This window comes from Salvelinus alpinus, chromosome 21 (assembly GCF_045679555.1).
Source record: "Salvelinus alpinus chromosome 21, SLU_Salpinus.1, whole genome shotgun sequence".
Taxonomy (NCBI): Eukaryota; Metazoa; Chordata; class Actinopteri; order Salmoniformes; family Salmonidae; genus Salvelinus; species Salvelinus alpinus.
The window spans coordinates 2232615-2251291 of NC_092106.1; the positions used below are offsets into that span (position 1 = coordinate 2232615).

The 18677-nt window shown below is 41.6% G+C and overlaps 2 protein-coding genes across 2 annotated transcripts; one reads left to right on the forward strand and one right to left on the reverse strand.

Moving 5' to 3' along the window:
- Positions 1-1415: 1415 nt before the first annotated feature.
- LOC139547561 (stress-associated endoplasmic reticulum protein 1-like) lies at positions 1416-5915 on the reverse strand. The gene is made up of 3 exons (XM_071356455.1): positions 5711-5915; positions 5463-5538; positions 1416-2041 (listed from the first exon to the last, which is right to left on the reverse strand). Exons 1-3 carry the CDS (start codon positions 5792-5794, stop codon positions 2001-2003), a joined length of 201 nt encoding a protein of 66 aa, XP_071212556.1. The 5' UTR covers positions 5795-5915; the 3' UTR covers positions 1416-2000.
- A 405-nt stretch (positions 5916-6320) lies between these two features.
- On the forward strand, positions 6321-13319 carry LOC139547560 (eukaryotic translation initiation factor 2A-like). The gene is made up of 14 exons (XM_071356454.1): positions 6321-6370; positions 6724-6793; positions 6892-6963; positions 7205-7323; positions 7763-7862; positions 8663-8745; positions 8975-9048; positions 9142-9286; positions 9416-9532; positions 9840-10414; positions 11744-11857; positions 12066-12182; positions 12695-12760; positions 12901-13319. Exons 1-14 carry the CDS (start codon positions 6343-6345, stop codon positions 12964-12966), a joined length of 1746 nt encoding a protein of 581 aa, XP_071212555.1. The 5' UTR covers positions 6321-6342; the 3' UTR covers positions 12967-13319.
- Positions 13320-18677: the final 5358 nt, after the last annotated feature.

Consider the following 18677-nt stretch of genomic DNA (forward strand, 5'->3'; position numbering starts at 1 on the left):
TGTATGGTGTTTCCTCTGACGCATTGGTGCGGCTGGCTTCCGGGTTAAGTGGGTTGTGTCTCGACCTTTCCCTCTCCCGAGTCTGTATGGGAGTTGCAGCGGTGGGACAAGACTAAAAAAGGGGTAAAAAAAAAGAAGTTGGTTATATAATTTCATGATCTTTTAGAACTTGTCAAACATTGCTTAAAATGTATCAGTGTTTCCTTTTTAAAGCCACTTATACAGGTAATTCTGATATGTCCACTAAAGGCCAAAGGTCAAAGTTCTGTTGACCCGAACGTTCCAAAAATTATTATGGATAGCTGTGAATCTAAGCTTTCCAATGATATATGATTAAAGGGTATAAGTAAGCAATAACTTGTTGTATACGGACATTGTCATAGGGTGCTAATCTCTATGGGCAAAATTAATGGGATGGAGGGATGAAAGAAAGTAATAACACACAAAAAGCTACCAATGCTGCACTGCTACTACACATTTTCCAATTCTAGGGACTAAAAGCCCAATTTGCGCAGGACTAGTATTACTATGGAACGTCAGTTAATTATTACCCCAGCATGTCCGTTTTTCCAGTGGACGATTCGGACGGGATTAGTTTTAACCAAACTGCCCCTGTAAAGCTTTTTTTTCCTCATTCAAAATTGAACGTTATGACAGAAGCCTGGAGGCCCTTCTAGGCGTGAAGATATTTCATATCTAGGGATATCCTAATCTTGGTCTAATGGCCTTCAGTTGGGTAAAAGTCTAAATAATAATGCATATCAATAAGAACCATGAACTGTAACCTATGCAGACATTTAATTAACTGACGTAGTCTGCAATTTATCTATTCATTGGCACAATATTGTCCACTTCATCTTTTTAAAATAAGTATGTCACTAGGACAGTTAATATATGACAAAACAGAGCCTTCATCTGTAGGCTACGTGTATAGCACTTTGAAGAATCAATTTCTTCCCATGTTCTTACCCAAACTGGGCCCAGCACCTGTTAAACTCTGTAATATCCCTCAAAACACAGGGATGACGATTCGCACAGGGTAAGTATTATCAGAGGACCAGAGAGTTTGCCGAAAAACAGTAGGTTTTTATGGCTGGGATAATAAACCTTCCTGCCAAGTAAAAACTATTGACATGGCAGATTCAGACAGGACTAAAATGACAGATGTTACTGAGCTCCACCAGTAAAACTTATCCCATCTGAACATTTTAGAGCACATACATTTTCATACTCCCCCCCCCCATGGGAATCAAACCCACAACCCTGGTGTTGCAAGTGCCATGCTCTACCAACTGAGCCACACATGACCAGTTGTTTATATTCCTCTTTCAATACAACATTACACATTTGAAGTGCATGAACCCATACAATGTTATTTGTCATGCAGCCACTCAAGAAAATAACATGTCAAACCATAACAAGGACACTTTTTTTTATTTGTTTAAGCAGAAATAGTAGATGTCATTGTCTTAGCCAAACAGTGCAAATCTTCTGATTCAAAAGACCTTTCATTTCCTTTCGTTGACTGAAGAAATTACTGGAAATACAGAAAAGGCGTCACATAACATATTCATTATAATATAAAGGGTATAAGACACCAGATACTGGCCGTGTACAACCAAGAATAGTTAAGAGTTTAGTCCTAGAATGAAGTCACTGTGGTCTTGTGTTCCGGAATTTATACCACAGGAGAATATCAGACATTCACTCCATTTGGTTTTGGCACATCAATCAACACATACAGCAGTCATCACTGTACAAATACCCATGTAGTTCCCTGAAACATCTCCAATCTTTTTTTTCTTCTTTCAGTTATGTAAGGCAAAGATGACAAGGGTGTGCTTACCCTGTTTGGCAATGCCAAAGAGGGGAAAAGAGAAATAGGGAAAAAAGGAATGGACAGATGGTAGTTGATCATCTTCAGTCTTGTGAGGCACCATGAAACCACTTGATGTGTAGAGGAATGCTGGAAACAGGTGATGGCGGTAGGGCTCCTGATATTACATTCCCATTCGAATGCTCTGAATGATCTGGAAGATTGCTGAAAAATATCAGAGAACACTATTAAGCATTCGATACGTTTGAGAGAGGGATATTAAATAGGGCCCTCAGTCACATTACATAAACTGATAGTTCCACTGTGGTTTATGTACTCTTGATTTACTGATTTATTTATCCCACTTGTGGAAGGGGAAAAAACGCAGCAAATACAAACCCATCTTATCTTTAGATTGAGCATTTAAATACAGAGGTTATTCCTGCTTCTATCTAATAGCAGGGGGATGGTTAGATTGATGAACTGGCGTCTTGTTCCCGGACAAGCTAAACACCTTCTTCGCCCGCTTTGAGAAGAACACAGTGCCACCGACGTGTTCCCGCTCCCAGGGACTGTGGGCTCTCGTTCTCCATGGCCGTCGTGAGTAAGACATTTAAACGTGTTAACCCTCGCAAGGCTGCCGGACCAGACAGCATCCCTAGCCGCGTCCCCAGAGCATGTGCAGACCAGCTAGCTGGTTTGTTTACGGACATATTCAATCTCTCCCTACCCCAGTCTGATGTTCACCCTTGTTCCTGTACCCAAGAAAGCAAAGGTAACTGAGCTAAATGACTATTGCCCTGTAGCACTCACTTCTGTCCTCATGAAGTGCTTTGAGAGGCTAGTTAAGGATCATATCACCTCCACCTTACCCGACATCCTAGACCCACTTCAATGTGCATACCAATAGATCCACAGACGATGCAATCGCCATCACACTGCCCTATCCCATCTGCACCGCCCGCAACCGTAGGGCTCTCCAGAGGGTGGTGTAGTCTGCCCAACGCATCACTACCTGCCCTCCAGGAAATCTACAGCACCAAAACTGTGACAGAGAGACAGAAAAACAGCTTCTGTCTCAAGGCCATCAGACTGTTAAATAGCCATCAATAGCCAGCTACCATCCGGTTACTCAACATTGCACCTTAGAGGCTGCTGCCCTATATACATAGACATGGAATCACTGGCCACTTTAATAATGGAACACTAGACACTTTAATAATGTTTACATACTGCTTTACTCATGTCATATGTATTCTATTCCACTGTATTTTAGTCAATGCCACTCGACATCGCTCGTCCTAATATTTATATATTTTTGAACTCCATTCTTTTACTATTAGATTGTTGTGAATTGTTAGATACTACTGCACTGTTGGAGCTAGGAACACAAACATTTCGCTACACCCGCAATAACATCTGCAAAATATGTGACCAATACAATTTGATTTGAATCTGAAAAATGTATGTGCGCTCCTATTCAGCAGTAGCCTGCTGGCTATGGTATCACTACAGCATACAAAACAAGTCACATTTTAGTGGTCGCATACACATACTTAGTAGATGTTTTGCGGGTGTAGCGAAATGCTTGATTGTTGGATAGGACCTTGCAAAAGTAACACTACACTTCTTCCATATGCTTATTAGGTACAGACAGGAAGTATAACTATCTAAAACTCTGTCCACAGCCAGAGGGCCTCACCTCAAGGTTTGTGAGAGTTAGTGGATATAGTGGTGAACTTCAACCTTTCAGTCAAACAGCACTTATTTGAGAGACTGATGTTTGATATCATATTGCATCTCCTAACCTAGCCAAAGAATGTACTCTTAAGGAGTGTCGGCAAGCATACCGTTACTCCTGAAAGCCAATTTATGCTTGATTTGAAAATGTGGTTGGAGGCTCCGTATGGAGGGTGTGAAGCAATTGTGGAGCATCCAGAGGGATGCAGAGGCCAAACTGAGCTCCGTACCGCATCGCCATGCGCCTCCAAAATGCTGTAACAATGAGGGCGCAGTATAGCTCCACAATGAGCTGATTGGTTGACGATAGGTGGGGGCGGGAGGTCCTGTATAAACACAAACTCACTTCCTTGACAACAGCTCTGCGCTACTCCACAAAGCGCAAGAAGTATGAATGCCCTGACTTCTGCAGAGGCCGTATCACCTTAAATGCTGCACGGCCAATGCAGATGTCAGATGGACATGAAAAGGCGCTGCATGGTCAAAGGATCTTATGTTATTTTCAGAGGTAGACTGGCTCTAGCAGCCAAAAACTCCACCTAAACATTAAATCGATTCTCATTTACATTACAGTTTTCGAATCAAAACCTATTACTTTCATATCAAATCAAAACAATTTCACAAATGCAAAATATACCCTTAAATGTACATTATTTTATCTGGATTTATTGCAGTTACAGCCGACAGAATTTTTCAGTTCCAACATGTTTCTGGCGGCCTTCTTCCATTACACACAGGTGTTTGGAGCATGCTCTATAGCTAATTAGCACAGGTGGTCGCCACTGTCTTCCGTAAACACACACTGTAACATGGAGATAATGGCCGTGTGATTGCCAGAAGATACTGACCCTACCGTTACACTGGTTTACACTGAGCTGCACTGAGGTCGGAACGCAATTGCCATTGCAAAATGCATTGAGGTACGTTTTCTGACCCATATCTCGCGCCGGCTCCACGGTGTCTTAATGTAACCATGATGGCGTTCTGACCTCAGTGCAGCTCAGTGTAAACAGGTGTAATGGTAGGGTCAATATCTTCTGGCAAGGCTGTGTGGGAACACGAACCCAAACCCTATAAAAAGGTGTGTAGTAATTTAACCTTTTGTTTTTTGAAAGTTATTTCTCGCTGATATGAAAGATGTGATCCTTATGTTCCCAAAACTGTACCGCAAGCCACGCATGTTCACGTTGAAACCTAGCCTTTGAGCATGACTCTCAGTTCCATTACATTACAAATAAGAGAGTCATTGAATGAAGGCCTCTTCTGTATTTTTTTCTCCAAAAAACAAAACGTTAAATTGATACACACCTTTTATCCGGTTAGTATTCCCACAAAGCCATATATCCATGTTACGTGTTTACGAAAGACAGAGGGACCACCTGTGCTAATTAGTTATCTATAACATGCTCCGAACACCTGTGTGTAAAAGAAGGCGGCCAGCAGAAACGTGTTGTCACTGAAAAATACTGTTGGCTGCAACTATGATAAAGGCGGTTAACAGTGTTTTATGTTTCTAGAACTGTGTCGCAATTAAGAATCGATTCAAGTTTAGAGTATTTGGCTGCCAGAGCCAGTCTACCTCTGAAAATAACATAAGGTCCTTGGTAACGTTAGGCTTCTTAAGAGTACATACTGGGCTAGTTCAGACCAAGGGTGGGCTCTTAACTAAAGTCCCCCGGGAAGAAGTTACCTCCATCAATAGGCGCTAAAGGTAGTTATAGTGTCTATGAATGGGGAACTCCTTACCTGAATCACATAATATTAGCCGCGTAAAACATTTGGTTTATCATGAGACATAGACATTTTCAATCAGTTCTAAAACATGGGGAAATAAACCAATAATGTATAACATGTTTGTATACATCATTGGGAAAAAAACACGTGTACACTGTACATATGCATTCACCTGATCCGCAGACGACAAATATGAATAATGCCAGAAGCCATGGTCCCACTGCCACCTTGTCTTCGCCTGGATTTCTCTGCAGAAATAGATCAGAAACCAACATCAAGATACATCAGAATGTTGAAGTAGACTTTTAGATATTTTGAAACCATTCAAACTAGTAACTAGGCTATTATTTTCAAACAAAATAGAAATGTATCTAGTACAGTCTTCACTGACTATTGATTGATTGTATCCCAAAAACTTACCGTGGATTTGGCCACATTGCCTCTCAGCGTGATGTTTTTGCTGTGTTTCTCGTTGGCCATGCGTATTCTCTGTTTTGCAACCATTGTTTAAGCTAATTGTAGCCTTTTAGCTATTGATTATTTATGAAGTTGTAGCTGTCAAATGTAGACAGTAGGCTAATTTCCAGAGCTCGGTCGCCGTTTAGTGACGAGTGAGTGGTGGAGTCCGTTTTGCATGCCCCGGTACCCGGGCGTAATAGACTTTAGACAATTCCAATTGGTCCTTCAGTAAAATCTCGATTAAGCGGGGCACCGGATCCTGCAAAACGAACTCCACTTGTCTACGTACACACAAAGCAGACCACTCCCACACAGGAAAGGCTATTCCGTGGTCGTGTCATTCCTCAAATGTTTTTTATTTTCTTAGAAAGAATACAAAATGGCTAAAAGCATTTAATTAAAATATTTTTATTTATAGATCAGCATGTATTTGTTCATAAACAACAATTCAATTTAGGAGTGAATTTATTATGGACATAAAATGTGATTAGTCACATATTTCATGATGATGTGGCCAATGTTCCAATGACACGCCCCTTTTTTCTTGAGACTTCCGCATTTCCTTTTGCAGATTATTCTCTTTCCGGTACATCATGGCGCCCCCCATACCTATTTTAGCAGGTGGGTTACTTTATTGAAGAGTAAACTCTTTATTTGTTGTTTACGTGTTGTGTTATATGTTAACCTGGGTTGTAGAATATACGCAACGGCCCATCTTAACTGTCATGTGAGTTGGAATGCTGAATAATTTCCTTCATTTCAAGTCGACTGTGACCTGCTGTTGTCAGAGTAATAGTGTTACAAGCTAGCCAAATGCTTCATAAACATTTTGGCAGATGCTGTAGCATGCAAACCCAATTCCATTCCTATCAGATTTACTTCCTGCTGATGATAATGTGGCAAATTCTTTCATTTTACATAGCTATTACATCAGTGATTTTAGATTAACTACTGCTGTTATTGTGATCACACAGTCCGGGGATCTGACGGGACAGTGCTGCTCCGTGGACCACCAAACTGCGAAAAGAATGCAGATTTTCAAAGGTCATTCCCCTTCTATCAATTTTAAATTGTTAACCAAATCAATCAATGTGCAACTGTTTCAAATTCTATTTTTTATTTACTAAACCTTTCAATTTCAGGGACCCTCGTCAAAGTAGATATGTGGCTTTCAGCAAGGACGGGACATTGTTTGCGTGGTGCAATGGAGAGAAGTAAGAAAAGCTACATCATGATACTATGGCTACGTCCAAAATTGCACCCTATTCCCTTTATAGTACACCACTTTTGACTTGAGCCCTATGTATCAGTATGCAGAATTAGTATACAACCCTTGCATGCTGTAGTGTGAATGACATTAGTCCTGTAGACTACCTCTTCAGTCATTGGAATATTTTGCATGTGTTGAGACTGTTCCGATTACAGTAGTTGTCATGCCCATGTTTTGTTTGTCAGGGTCACTGTTGTGAAGGTTGCAGATGGCTCTCAAGTCAGGTTGTTTGACCTTCCAAAGACTGCAATGTTGGAGTTCTCTCCGCTGAACACTGTGCTGGCTACATGGCAGGTGTATAGCAGTAAGTTTCCATAACTACATTGAAATGCAATAAAACATTATACGGTTTAGTTAGATGATGATAAATGGAAAACACTGACTCTTGATATTGTACTCCTTAGCATATTTCAGGAATCTATTTATGGCTGAAGGGCTCTACACACTACGCAAATGGAGTGACGGAGAGTCACTTTCTACGTAGTTCTATGCACCTTTTATTCACAGAATTTTTGTTTGGCATATTTTTTTTAGAACAGACCGTATACGTTACTCTGTTTGCCTAGTGTATTAGAGCCTTCAAGCAGGCACACAAGTAGGCAGTCGAAATGTATTCCGTTTGAAACTAGATATAATTTGAATGTCCATGTCCATTGCAATGTATGGTTTGTGGTTGTTTGTGCTGCACTAGCAATCATCTTTACAATAAGTAATGTAATTATAGTTTCCCTTTCTCTTGTCAGAGACACAGGACAACCCACAGGGAGATGCCAACTTGCAGCTGTGGGATTTGAAAACTGGGACCTGCCTCAAGGCTCTCTACCAGAAGAAGGTACAGGGATGGTGAGTTTGCACAGTGTTCTATTATTGTGTGTTTGTCCATCTGTAAAGAAATGCAGAGGATTAGCCAGCAGCATAACACCCTGCATCCCACTACTGGCTTTCCTCTCAAGCTAAGCAGGGTCGGTCCTGGTCGGTCCCTGGATAGGAAACCAGATTCTGCTGGAAGTGGTGTTGGAGGTCCAGTAGGGGGCACTTTTCACTCTGGTATAAGGAGATCCCAATGCCCCGGAGCAGTGAAGGGGACATTACCCTGCGTAAGTTGCCGTCTTTCAGATGGGACATTAAAACAGGTGTCCTGACTCTCTGTGGTCACTAAAGATCCCATGGCACTTATCATAAAAGTAGGGGTGTTAGCCGGTGTCCTTGCAAAATTCCTATCCTGGCCCCTTTCAATCACCCCCAGCTTCCAATTGGCTCATTCATCCCCTTTCCTTCCCCCTGTAACTCTTCCCCAGGTTGTTGCTGTAAAAGAGAATATGTTCTCAGTCAACTTACCTCGTAACATAAGGGTAAATAAATACATTAGTGACTGAGTTAGAAACTGGTTCTCCTGTGTGCCCGCTAAGCTAAAGCCTAGGCCCAAGTCTATGACAAGGTTACTAATCATGTGAGTGTGATTTAATTAATGATGGACTTGGGAAGGCTAGATAATGTCTTCCACCACTATGTCCTACTGTCGGTCATTATCACCTCGCGCTCCATTGAATAGAAACTGAAATTGATGAGAGTTTTTTAGTTATGTTTGCATAGTGCCCTTTATTTTCTGAACAGATCATTTTTTGTCTTGTCAATGTGTACAGGTGTCCAAGTTGGTCAGATGACGAGAAGATTGCGGTCAGGAGTGTTAACAATGAACTTCACTTTTTTGAGAACAACGATTTTAGTAAGTGTCTTCATTGCCCCCTTTCTTGTTCACCATAAATTGTATTTATTCAACCAGGAATTCCCATTGAGGTCAAGAGATCTCCTTAATGGAGAACAAGCTATGATGGCAGCTCCCTACTGATGTGACACATAGAACCAATCATTTATTGAGAGAACTAGGTAGTGATTGTGCACTTTATATTGTGAAAGTACCAATATTTGTATTAGTTAATCATCTCTTTTTCCAGTCACCATTGCCAATAAGCTTCACTTGCAGAAGGTGTCCGAGTTTATGCTGTCCCCTGGAAGTCAGCCTAGTAAGGTATACCTCTGTTTTGTCTTGTTTTCATATATCTGTTTGGTTAGCTGACTGTAGAAGAGGGTATTGACATTTGCCACTGTGTTTCTGCTGAAGGTGGCTGTTTATGTCCCTGGGAGCAAAGGTGCCCCCTCGTTTGTCCGGCTATACCAGTACCCCAACTTTGGTGGCCCGACCTGTGCTCTGGCCAACAAGAGTTTCTTTAAGGCCGACAGGGTGACCATGCTATGGAACAAAAAAGGTTGGTCAACGTTTCTAATAGAATTATGTTAAGTAAATGTTATGGAGAATGTGTGGTTTGCGTTTTCCTAATAAAGTTTGTAGTTGTAGAAGATTACTGCCATGGCGGCTTTTGTTTTTTCCCCATCAGCCACTGCGGTTCTGGTGCAGGCCAGCATAGAGGTGGATAAAACAGGAGCCTCATACTACGGAGAACAAACTTTACACTACTTGGCCACCAATGGGGAGACTTCTGCGGTGCAGCTACGTGAGTCTGCAGATTTGTATATAGTGTGTTTTTACTCCACCATTATTTGTATGTCTGAAGGCATGGTCATTCGGTATGTTTTTAGCTGTTACACTGGACATGTAGATTTGGCCTGCGTGAGCCACATTATTAAGTGTTCTCTGGCGTGAGCAGCGCGTCATTCTTCAAAAATAGAACCAGAGTGCAATTGTACGCTGAGCAGCTCAAACCTCTGAATGAGCCATGCCGCTTACGCCCAGGTTTCATTTAAATGAATTTAGCTGATGCTCTGTGGTTCCTAAACGTGTGGTATCTGTGTTGTGAACAGAGAAAAACGGGCCCATCTACGATGTGGCATGGAGCCCAAGCTCCACAGAGTTCTGCGTGGTCTATGGCTTCATGCCCGCCAAGGCTACTGTCTACAACCTCAAGTGCGACCCTGTCTTCGACTTCGGCACGGGCCCCCGCAATGCCGTCTACTACAGCCCCCAGGGCCACATCCTGGTCTTGGCCGGCTTCGGGAACCTGCGGGGCCAGATGGAGGTGTGGGATGTCAAGAAGTGGAAGCAGGTGTCCAAGCCCCAGGCGCCCGACTCCACCCACTTCGCCTGGTGCCCGGATGGTGAACACGTCGTCACGTCGACCTGTGCCCCCCGGCTACGTGTCAGCAACGGCTACAAGATCTGGCACTACACCGGCACGGTTCTGTACAAGCAGGACACGCCGACGGGAACAGAGCTCTGGGAGACTGTGTGGCAGCCCTTCCCAGACGGGACATTCCCTGAGAGGCCGGTGAAGTACCAGGCAGCACCCAGCGAGCTGGGCAGCACAGAGGCCAAGCCGGCCCAGGCCTACCGCCCACCTGCCCTGCGGAATAAACCGGCCACAGCCAGCTCCAAACTGGTGAGTAGAGGAGGTCCAGGGGTCAGGTTTGGGTTGTTTTCAGTTGGCATTCAATTGTAAAACAAAAATGTGCATTTAAAGAGAGAGTTCCTCAAATTCTAATTAGCATGTCCAATCATCTTTTAAGTAACTTTATTGAGCTACACAATCAGTTTGAAACACGCTGGGTTGATTTGGACATAAAACGCATTGGTGCTAATATTAGTGATACCAGGCATTGGTTTTGTGCCATAAATGCTGAAAAGTTAGCATTTGGAGACAGTGGCCAGGTAAACAAAACCAAAGGATGTATTGCTGTCTTACCTTGTCCATAGACTGCTTACGGAGTAAAGAAACCATGATGTCATGTGGGTGAACTATCCTTTTAACCCCCGAAGGTCAATGTCGGCGTGGAAATCTAATTAGCATAATACATTTAAAAAACGATGTTTAAGATAGAGACTTCTTTTGCATTGGATGTGTCTCAATCCACCACATGCGCCTATGTCGCACTTCCGCATCTGTGGTGAAAGGTGACAGAGCTAGAGCGGCGTTTGTCAGACCATGAGACATCCCGAAAATCGGTCTTCTCACAAAATCGTCTGAACGTTTTGGCCTACAAACTATTATGACCCCTCTATGGAAAGATGAGACTCTCACGAACACGATGGTAGCGTTTTGCTCTAAGACCATTACAAGTGTCAGGAGACTCGTCTGACGTCGGTACAGCCGATCTGCCAACTTCTGTCTGTAGCGTCCAAATCGTTTGGGCAACACACTAGTATTACCCCTCTGTGCAAAGGTGAGATTCTCACCAACATGTACAGTACCAGTCAAAAGTTTGGGGACACTTACTCATTTAAGGGTTTTCTTTATTTTTACTATTTTCTACATTGTAGAATAATAGTGAAGACATCAAAACTATGAAATAACACATGGAATCATGTAGTAACCAAAAAAGTGTTAAACAAATCAAAATATATTTTGCCCCCCAAATTTTTTTGCTCCTGATCTTAGCAGATATAGGAGAGACACTTCAGAGCAAACTTCCTTTCGATATTTTGGGGTTTATCTGTTGTTCCATGTAGTGAATCTGTTATTCAATGCGTTTGTATGGGCTAGTAGCAGTAAGGCCCAAAATAATTATTTCATCAAATCTGTTTTTTGGTGTTATGTTATGACCATCTTAAAACAATTCCATATAACTTAGTAGAACCCACACACCCCTCCCCCGGCTTAAACTCTGATGGGTTAAAGGGCCAAATAAAGTTGTATTGAATCCACCCCCGAGGAGAAAGACCTAATAGCGATGAGGGAATATCCATAAATATCCACCCTTTTCTCTGTCAGCATGAAGAGGAGCCTCCACAGAACATGAGGCCTGGCGCCACCGGGGACAAGCAGCTGTCAAAGACGGCTCTGAAGAACCAGAAAAAACGAGAGGCAAAGAAAGCAGCCAAACAGGTACAGATGCTTTGCACGATCTTCTCCGAATGTGCGGTAATGAATGAGCGAGTTGGGAGAATAGCTCAGAGCTACTGCTCTTGTCTAAGTTATCAGATGGGGAGAAGTGGGTGTTAGCGAGGTAAGCGATCTCAAGTTGTGTGTATTATTCTTGTGACGTTTGAAGGCCTTCTAGGGTTTGAACAAGTTGTGTTTTCTGCTCGTGTAGGAGATAAACCCAGATGCCCTTGAGCCTCAGTCAGACCCATCTCCAGCCAGCAGTGCTCAGCCTGAAACCTCTTGTGGCGACCCAGAGACGGACAAGAAGATCAAGAACGTTAAAAAGGTAACAAAACACGGTCACTGTTTATTACTCGGGAGTTACTGTATCCGTTGGTGGCTGAAGTACCTGTCGTGATCTGTTTGTTACTTACAAATTGACCTTACAGTAATTTTCCAGGTGCAATATACAGTACCAGTCAAAAGTTTGGACGCATCTACTCTTTCAAGGGTTTTATTTTTATTTTCTACATTGTAGGATAATAGTGAAGACATCAAAATTATGAAATATCACATATGGAACCATGTAGTAACCAAAAAAGTCGCTATTATTCTACAATATAGAAAATAGTCAAAATATAGAGAAACCATTGACTGGTTTCCCGAATGTCTGTGGGAAAGCGAGTTTTACTTCTTACTGTAATTGACCTTTTCATTTTCACTTTTATGAAAATGATTTATCACAAGCATACTGTAGACAAATGAGTCTTCGGTAAGTTCCACTTCAAGTGTTGCCCTTTTGGTGTTGAGAATGGCTTAGCTCAACGTTAATTCTGTTCATTTCAAACTGACCCCTAGAAACTGAAAGCTATCGACGAGCTGAAAGCGCTGCAAGCAACTGGGAAACCCATTCAAAAGAACCAGGTATTATTCTGACAAACTATTGTCACGCACACCGTCAATAAATATCCACAGTTTTTACATTTGTATATTCAACTTGAAAATATCACAGATGTGTGTTAAAATATGTATTTTCTTTTTCTCCCTTGTCATTTCTCTTTTAGCTGGAAAAGATGGAAAAGGAGGCTCAACTCATGAAAGAGCTTGAGGATCTTCAACTAAAAGTGTAAAAATAAATGACTGAATTTGTTCATGAATAAAACACAAAACATCCATGCCATATGATCAAGATCCAAGAGCACTCCCAAAGCTATATTTAATGGACACAAATTCGGATCTCATACAATCTTTACTACTTGTCACATTTTAAAGTAAATTTGAGCCTTAAAAGCATCAAGGCGCTATTGCTATGCAATGTATGTACAGGTTATTAAAGCCAGTGATAATACATATTATTTAGAATTGATGTATATAGTAAGCAGTTAAAGGTTTCAACAGCTAGGTGTTACGTTGGTTTTTACTTTAAGTTGAATTAACTAGTTTCAGTTCATTGAGATTATGAAATAAAAACATTTGAAAAAGGTATGCTGCCAAAACAGTTGTTCTTTCATGGTTCCAAGAAAAGGTTGCTAATTTCATAAATCGCCACAAAAAAATATATAATTGAGAATAGTTTGTGTGATGTCACTATTATTGATTGAATTGGGTTTTCATTGGACGAGAGCATTGCCAATCGCGGTTCTTCCTTGCCATTGGCAACCACACAACACCAGTGATATTGTAACCACCCGAAAAGGTCAACCGAGAAAAAGAAACATTTATGTAGAAAACGTTTTTGTGGTCTCAAGGGTCGGTGGAGAAGCAAAATAGAATCCATCGTTCTATATTGGGTTAGGCTGTACTGGACTGTACACGACATGGATGATAGTTCTGATGGTATGGGTGGGGATGATGAAAGTCATGGACCTGAATGGTTTGGGGTGAAAAGGAAAAAGAATGACCCTTCTATAAGCGCTGCTGACAGCAGTGGCACTTATAGTGTTGCGAGGGTGAAGGTAGTGAAAAACGAAAGTAATGTGTGGAAAGTTGGAATCGTGTTTGATGAGACCACGGGGTCTTATCTACTGTGCAACCTATTCGATTAACCAATGGCGTAAGAAAGATAGGTGAAGTCACATTAGCCGGATTCGTTGGTTAATATTCTGTGCTGACCATGTTCAACCGGGGACGATTCTGAAAATGAATACTCTCAATGGGAAGAAAAAAACAAGTTATGTCCCTGGAGCTTCTGCTAAACTGAGGGGGGTCATTTCTGGGATTCCACTATCTATGTCCATAGATGATATAAAATAAAATGTAGAGGGGAGCATAGTGGTTGAAGCCAAAAGGCTGTTCAGTAAGAAAGGGGCAGAGAAGTGAAAGCCTGTCAGTATTATTCATGTTTGAGAAGGTTTAGCCTAAGGAAGTTCAGATGGGCTTCCTGGCTTTCGCTGTTAGAGAGTTTGTCCCGCCTCCATTAAGGTGTTTTAAATGCCAACGAATGGGACATGTAGTGTCTCTGTGCAAAGAAAAGAAAACATGTACCAAGTGGGGAGGGGAACAGGATTATGGTGAATGTGGAAACAATGTCAAGGTTAACTGTTGTAATAGTGGGGGGAACACAGTGCCGCATTTGGTGGATGCCGGGTGCAGAAAGAGGCTAGAGGTCCATATATATATATAAAATAACTCATTATGTTTCTTATGCAGAGGCTGCAAGTCAGATTGGAACTATTAGACAGAATGATGGAGATAATAGGGTCAGTCCTGGAATAAGTGGAACTACGGTAGGAAATGTTGCTTGTGTTGGTCCAGGCACGGATACCAGACCTGTTTAGAAATCTTGCTCTCACAAATGTGTTGTGTCGAAGAACACCTTGTTAGTTAATCAGATTGACTTCATAGCCTTAATTGGAAAGGTTACTGACCTGACTGTGTTTGTGGAAAGAACAACTGCCACGTTAAAGATCATTGTGGAAGCAGCAACAGAGTATTTAGGAGTAACAGTTACTGTCACCATGGCTGTTGATATGTTGACTCCTAATGATGGAATGTTACTGTCGCCATGGTTGTTGATATGTTGACTCCTAATGATGGAATGTTACTGTCACCATGGTTGTTGATATGTTGACTCCTAATGATGGAATGTTACTGTCACCATGGTTGTTGATATGTTGACTCCTAATAATACTAATGATGGAATGTTACTGTCACCATGGTTGTTGATATGTTGACTCCTAATGATGGAATGTTACTGTCACCATGGTTGTTGATATGTTGACTCCTAATGATGGAATGTTACTGTCACCATGACTGTTGATATGTTGACTCCTAATAATACTAATAATGGAATGTCTCAGTATGATGATAATCCAAGTTATGGTTTTTGTTATCCTTCAGTGGAATGCCAGAAGCCTTATTGCTAATGGTCAGGAGTTTAAGAAATATTGATATGGAGATCAAACTTGATGTGATATGTGTGGCTTAGACCACATCTTGATTGTATTATTCCTGGTTATTGTTCAATCAGATCTGATGGATCAATTTGACAGAGTGGTGGTTGTGCTACCTTCATAAGGGAAGATCTTGTATATCGTAATATACCTGTCCCATCTGGATATGAATGTGTGATGGTGGAATTTTACAGTGCAGGTAGTAATATTAAGTAACAACATTTTTACAACCCTTGTCAACTATCTGTAGTGATGTTTGATGAGAGATACGGTGCGGAAACTTCAATACACGTAAGTTTATGGGGAAGCACACATACAGATGCTAATGGTACTATTGTGGAAGATTTGATGGAAACGAGCATTAGTATGCCTTAATGATGGATGTGGTACAAGAGTTGATGTTAGAGGGGTTACATCCTGCCTGGATCTCACCATGGCTTCTAACTCTACTGGATCTATGTGTGAATGTAATGAATGATTCTACTTGTTGGAAGTGATCATTTCCTGATTTCATGTACCATGAACATTAATGTTACTATTCTAGATAGAGTACCATTCAGAAGATGGGGATTTCAAAAAGCAGACTGGGAAAAGTTTAGTGATCATTGCTTAAAGTCTGTTGGACAGTTGTCTTTAGAGAGGCTGGTCGATGTATGTGCTGCCTCTGTGACCTCTCTGATTTTGAGTGCTGTGAATGTATATTTGCCAGTAAGTGAGAAAAGGAAGGTGGTTCCTTGGTGGACTGAAGAGTGCACTGCATCTATTCGAGAATATTAAATTGTGTTTACAGGACGTTGCATAGGGACTATGACTCCTGAGAATCTACTTGATTTCCAAAGGATGAGAGCATTAGTACGTAGGGTCATTAAGTCTTTCAAGTGAAATGCATGGAGACAGTTCTGCTCTACAATAGGCAGGGGTACAGAGCTGGGGGGTGTATGGTCTATGTTCAAGAAAATGACTGGAAGAAGCAAGTCCACTCGAATTCCAGTTTTAATTGTGGGTCAAAAAATGACTGTAACTGATAAAGAAAAAGCTGACTTGTTGGGGAAGACATTTGTTAGGGTACATAGTGGGGTTACTTTGGATGAAGTATATAAGCAATGCAGGTGTGAGATTTTAAATTCTCATGTTAATGTGTATAAGAAAAGGGATACTGTTGACTCTTCTTTGGATGCTGTTTTTACCATACATGAGATGCGTTCAGCCTTAATAGCCTGTGGATATACAGCACCAGGTCATGATCAGTTGTGCTATGTAATGTGTAAGCATCAACCTGATGAGGTCATACATGTTCTCCTGGGATTATTTAATACGATTTGGAGTGAGGGGGTTATACCTTCTGTTTGGAAATGTGCAATAAGGCCTGATCACCGACAACGAGGAGACAGCCTATAGGGAGGAGGTCAGAGACCTGGCAGTGTGGTGCCAGGATAACAACCTCTCCCTCAACGTGATCAAGACAAAATAAATGAACGTGGACTACAGGAAAAGGAGGGCCGAGCACGCCCCCATTCTCATCGACGGGGCTGTAGTGGAGCAGGTTGAGAGCTTCAAGTTCCTTGGTGTCCACATCACCAACGAACTATCATGGTCCAAACACACCAAGAGAGTCTTGAAGAATCCCTCAGGAGATTTGGCATAGGTCCTCAGATCCTCAAAAAGTTCTACAGCTGCACCATCGACAGCATCCTGACTGGTTGCATCACCGCCTGGTATGGCAACTGCTCGGCCTCCGACCGCAAGGCACTACAGAGGGTAGTGAGTACGGCCCAGTACATCACTGGGGCCAAGCTTCCTGCCATCCATGACCTCTATACCAGGCGGTGTCAGAGGAAGGCCCTAAAAATTGTCAGAGACTCCAGCCACGCAAGTCATAGACTGTTCTCCCTGCTACCGCATGGCAGCAAGCGGTACCGGAGCGCCAAGTCTAGGTCCAAAAGGCTTCTTAACAGCTTCTACCCCCAAGCCATAAGACTCCTAAACCGCTAACCAAATGGCTACCTGGACTATTTACATTGAACCCCCCCACACACACACATTTGCTGTTGCTACTCTTTGTTTATTGTCTATGCATAGTCACTTTACCTCTACCTCTACCTACATGTACATATTACCTCAATTACCTCGACTAACCTGTGCCCCCGCTCACTGACTCTGTACCGGTACCCCCTGTATATAGCCTCGTTACTGTTATTTTATTGTTGCTCTTTAATTATTTGATATTTTTCTATTTTCATATTTTTTTTTACATTTCACTTAAAAACAAAAAAAATCTGCATTGTTGGCTAAATGCTTGTAAGTAAGCATTTCACTGTAAGGGTCTACACCTGTTGTATTCGGCGCATGTGACAAATAAAATTAGATTTCATATTACCTTTTGTAAAGCCTGGTAAGGACCCTTCATGTGCTGATAGTTATAGACCAATAGCACTGACCTCTAACTTGTGGAAACTGGTGGAAAAGATGATAGTCAACAGATTGTCATATTTCCTGGAACATAAAGGTTTATTGAGTCAATGTCAAAGTGGATTCCATAAAGGTAGATCTACTTTGGATGCATAATTAAAGGTGAGCAATGAAGTTGAAAAAACCCTGGTCATGAAAGATGTAATGGCTGTTTTTTTTATATTGAAAAGGCATACAACTCTATGGAGAGAAGGCCTACTGATTAAAATGGAAAGACTTGGTATTGGTGGGAGATTATATAACTGGGTTTTGGCCTTATTTAATCACTCTTTTTGAGTTAAAATAGGCAAAATTGTATCTGATGCCTATGGAGTTGACAATGCCATTCGTCAAGGCAGTGCTATCAGTCCTATTGTGTTCAACATTATGATTAACAATGTGTTTTTGAATGTAGGTAGGGGTATTGGGGCTTCCCTATATGCTGATGATGGAGCTATTTGGAAGAGGGGAAGGAATGTCTGTCATCTGATCAAATCTATTCAACAAGCTATAGTGGATGTTGAAAGATGGTCGATTGACTAGGGTTTTAAATTGTCAGTGAAAAAAGTATTTCGAAAATTGGAAGTTGCTGATAATATACAGTTGTTTCTCTATGGACAGCTTATGGGGAGGGTTTCTGAGTACAAATATTTGGGTCTATGGTTCAATGAGGGATATACATGGAAAGATCATGTCATAAAAGTTGAAACAAAGTGTAAAGAAGGTGGTGAATCTTATGCGCTCGGTCTCAGGTTATGAATGGGGTGCTGACAGACAATTGTTGATGGATATTTATAGAGCTCTGATCAGGACGGCAATTGATTACGGGTGTATAGTTTATAGAATGGCGGCGAAGACATGGCTTCAGAGGCTGGACAGAATCCAGTATATAGCTTTAAGGATATGTATTGGTGCATTTAAATCAACATCTGTATGTGCCTTACTAGTGGAGGCAGGTGAGATGCCTTTGCATATACGACGTAAAACATTGTCATTACCTT

Coding starts and splice junctions, on each gene's coding strand:
- LOC139547560 (XM_071356454.1), top strand. CDS start 6,343: ATGGCGCCCCCCATACCTATTTTAGCAG. Junction 9,533..9,839: donor GACTTCTGCGGTGCAGCTAC/GTGAGTCTGCAG, acceptor TGTTGTGAACAG/AGAAAAACGGGCCCATCTAC. Junction 12,183..12,694: donor AGATCAAGAACGTTAAAAAG/GTAACAAAACAC, acceptor ACTGACCCCTAG/AAACTGAAAGCTATCGACGA.
- LOC139547561 (XM_071356455.1), bottom strand. CDS start 5,794: ATGGTTGCAAAACAGAGAATACGCATGGCCAACGAGAAACACAGCAAA. Junction 5,539..5,710: donor GCAATGTGGCCAAATCCACG/GTAAGTTTTTGG, acceptor CTATTTCTGCAG/AGAAATCCAGGCGAAGACAA. Junction 2,042..5,462: donor ATTTGTCGTCTGCGGATCAG/GTGAATGCATAT, acceptor GATATTTTTCAG/CAATCTTCCAGATCATTCAG.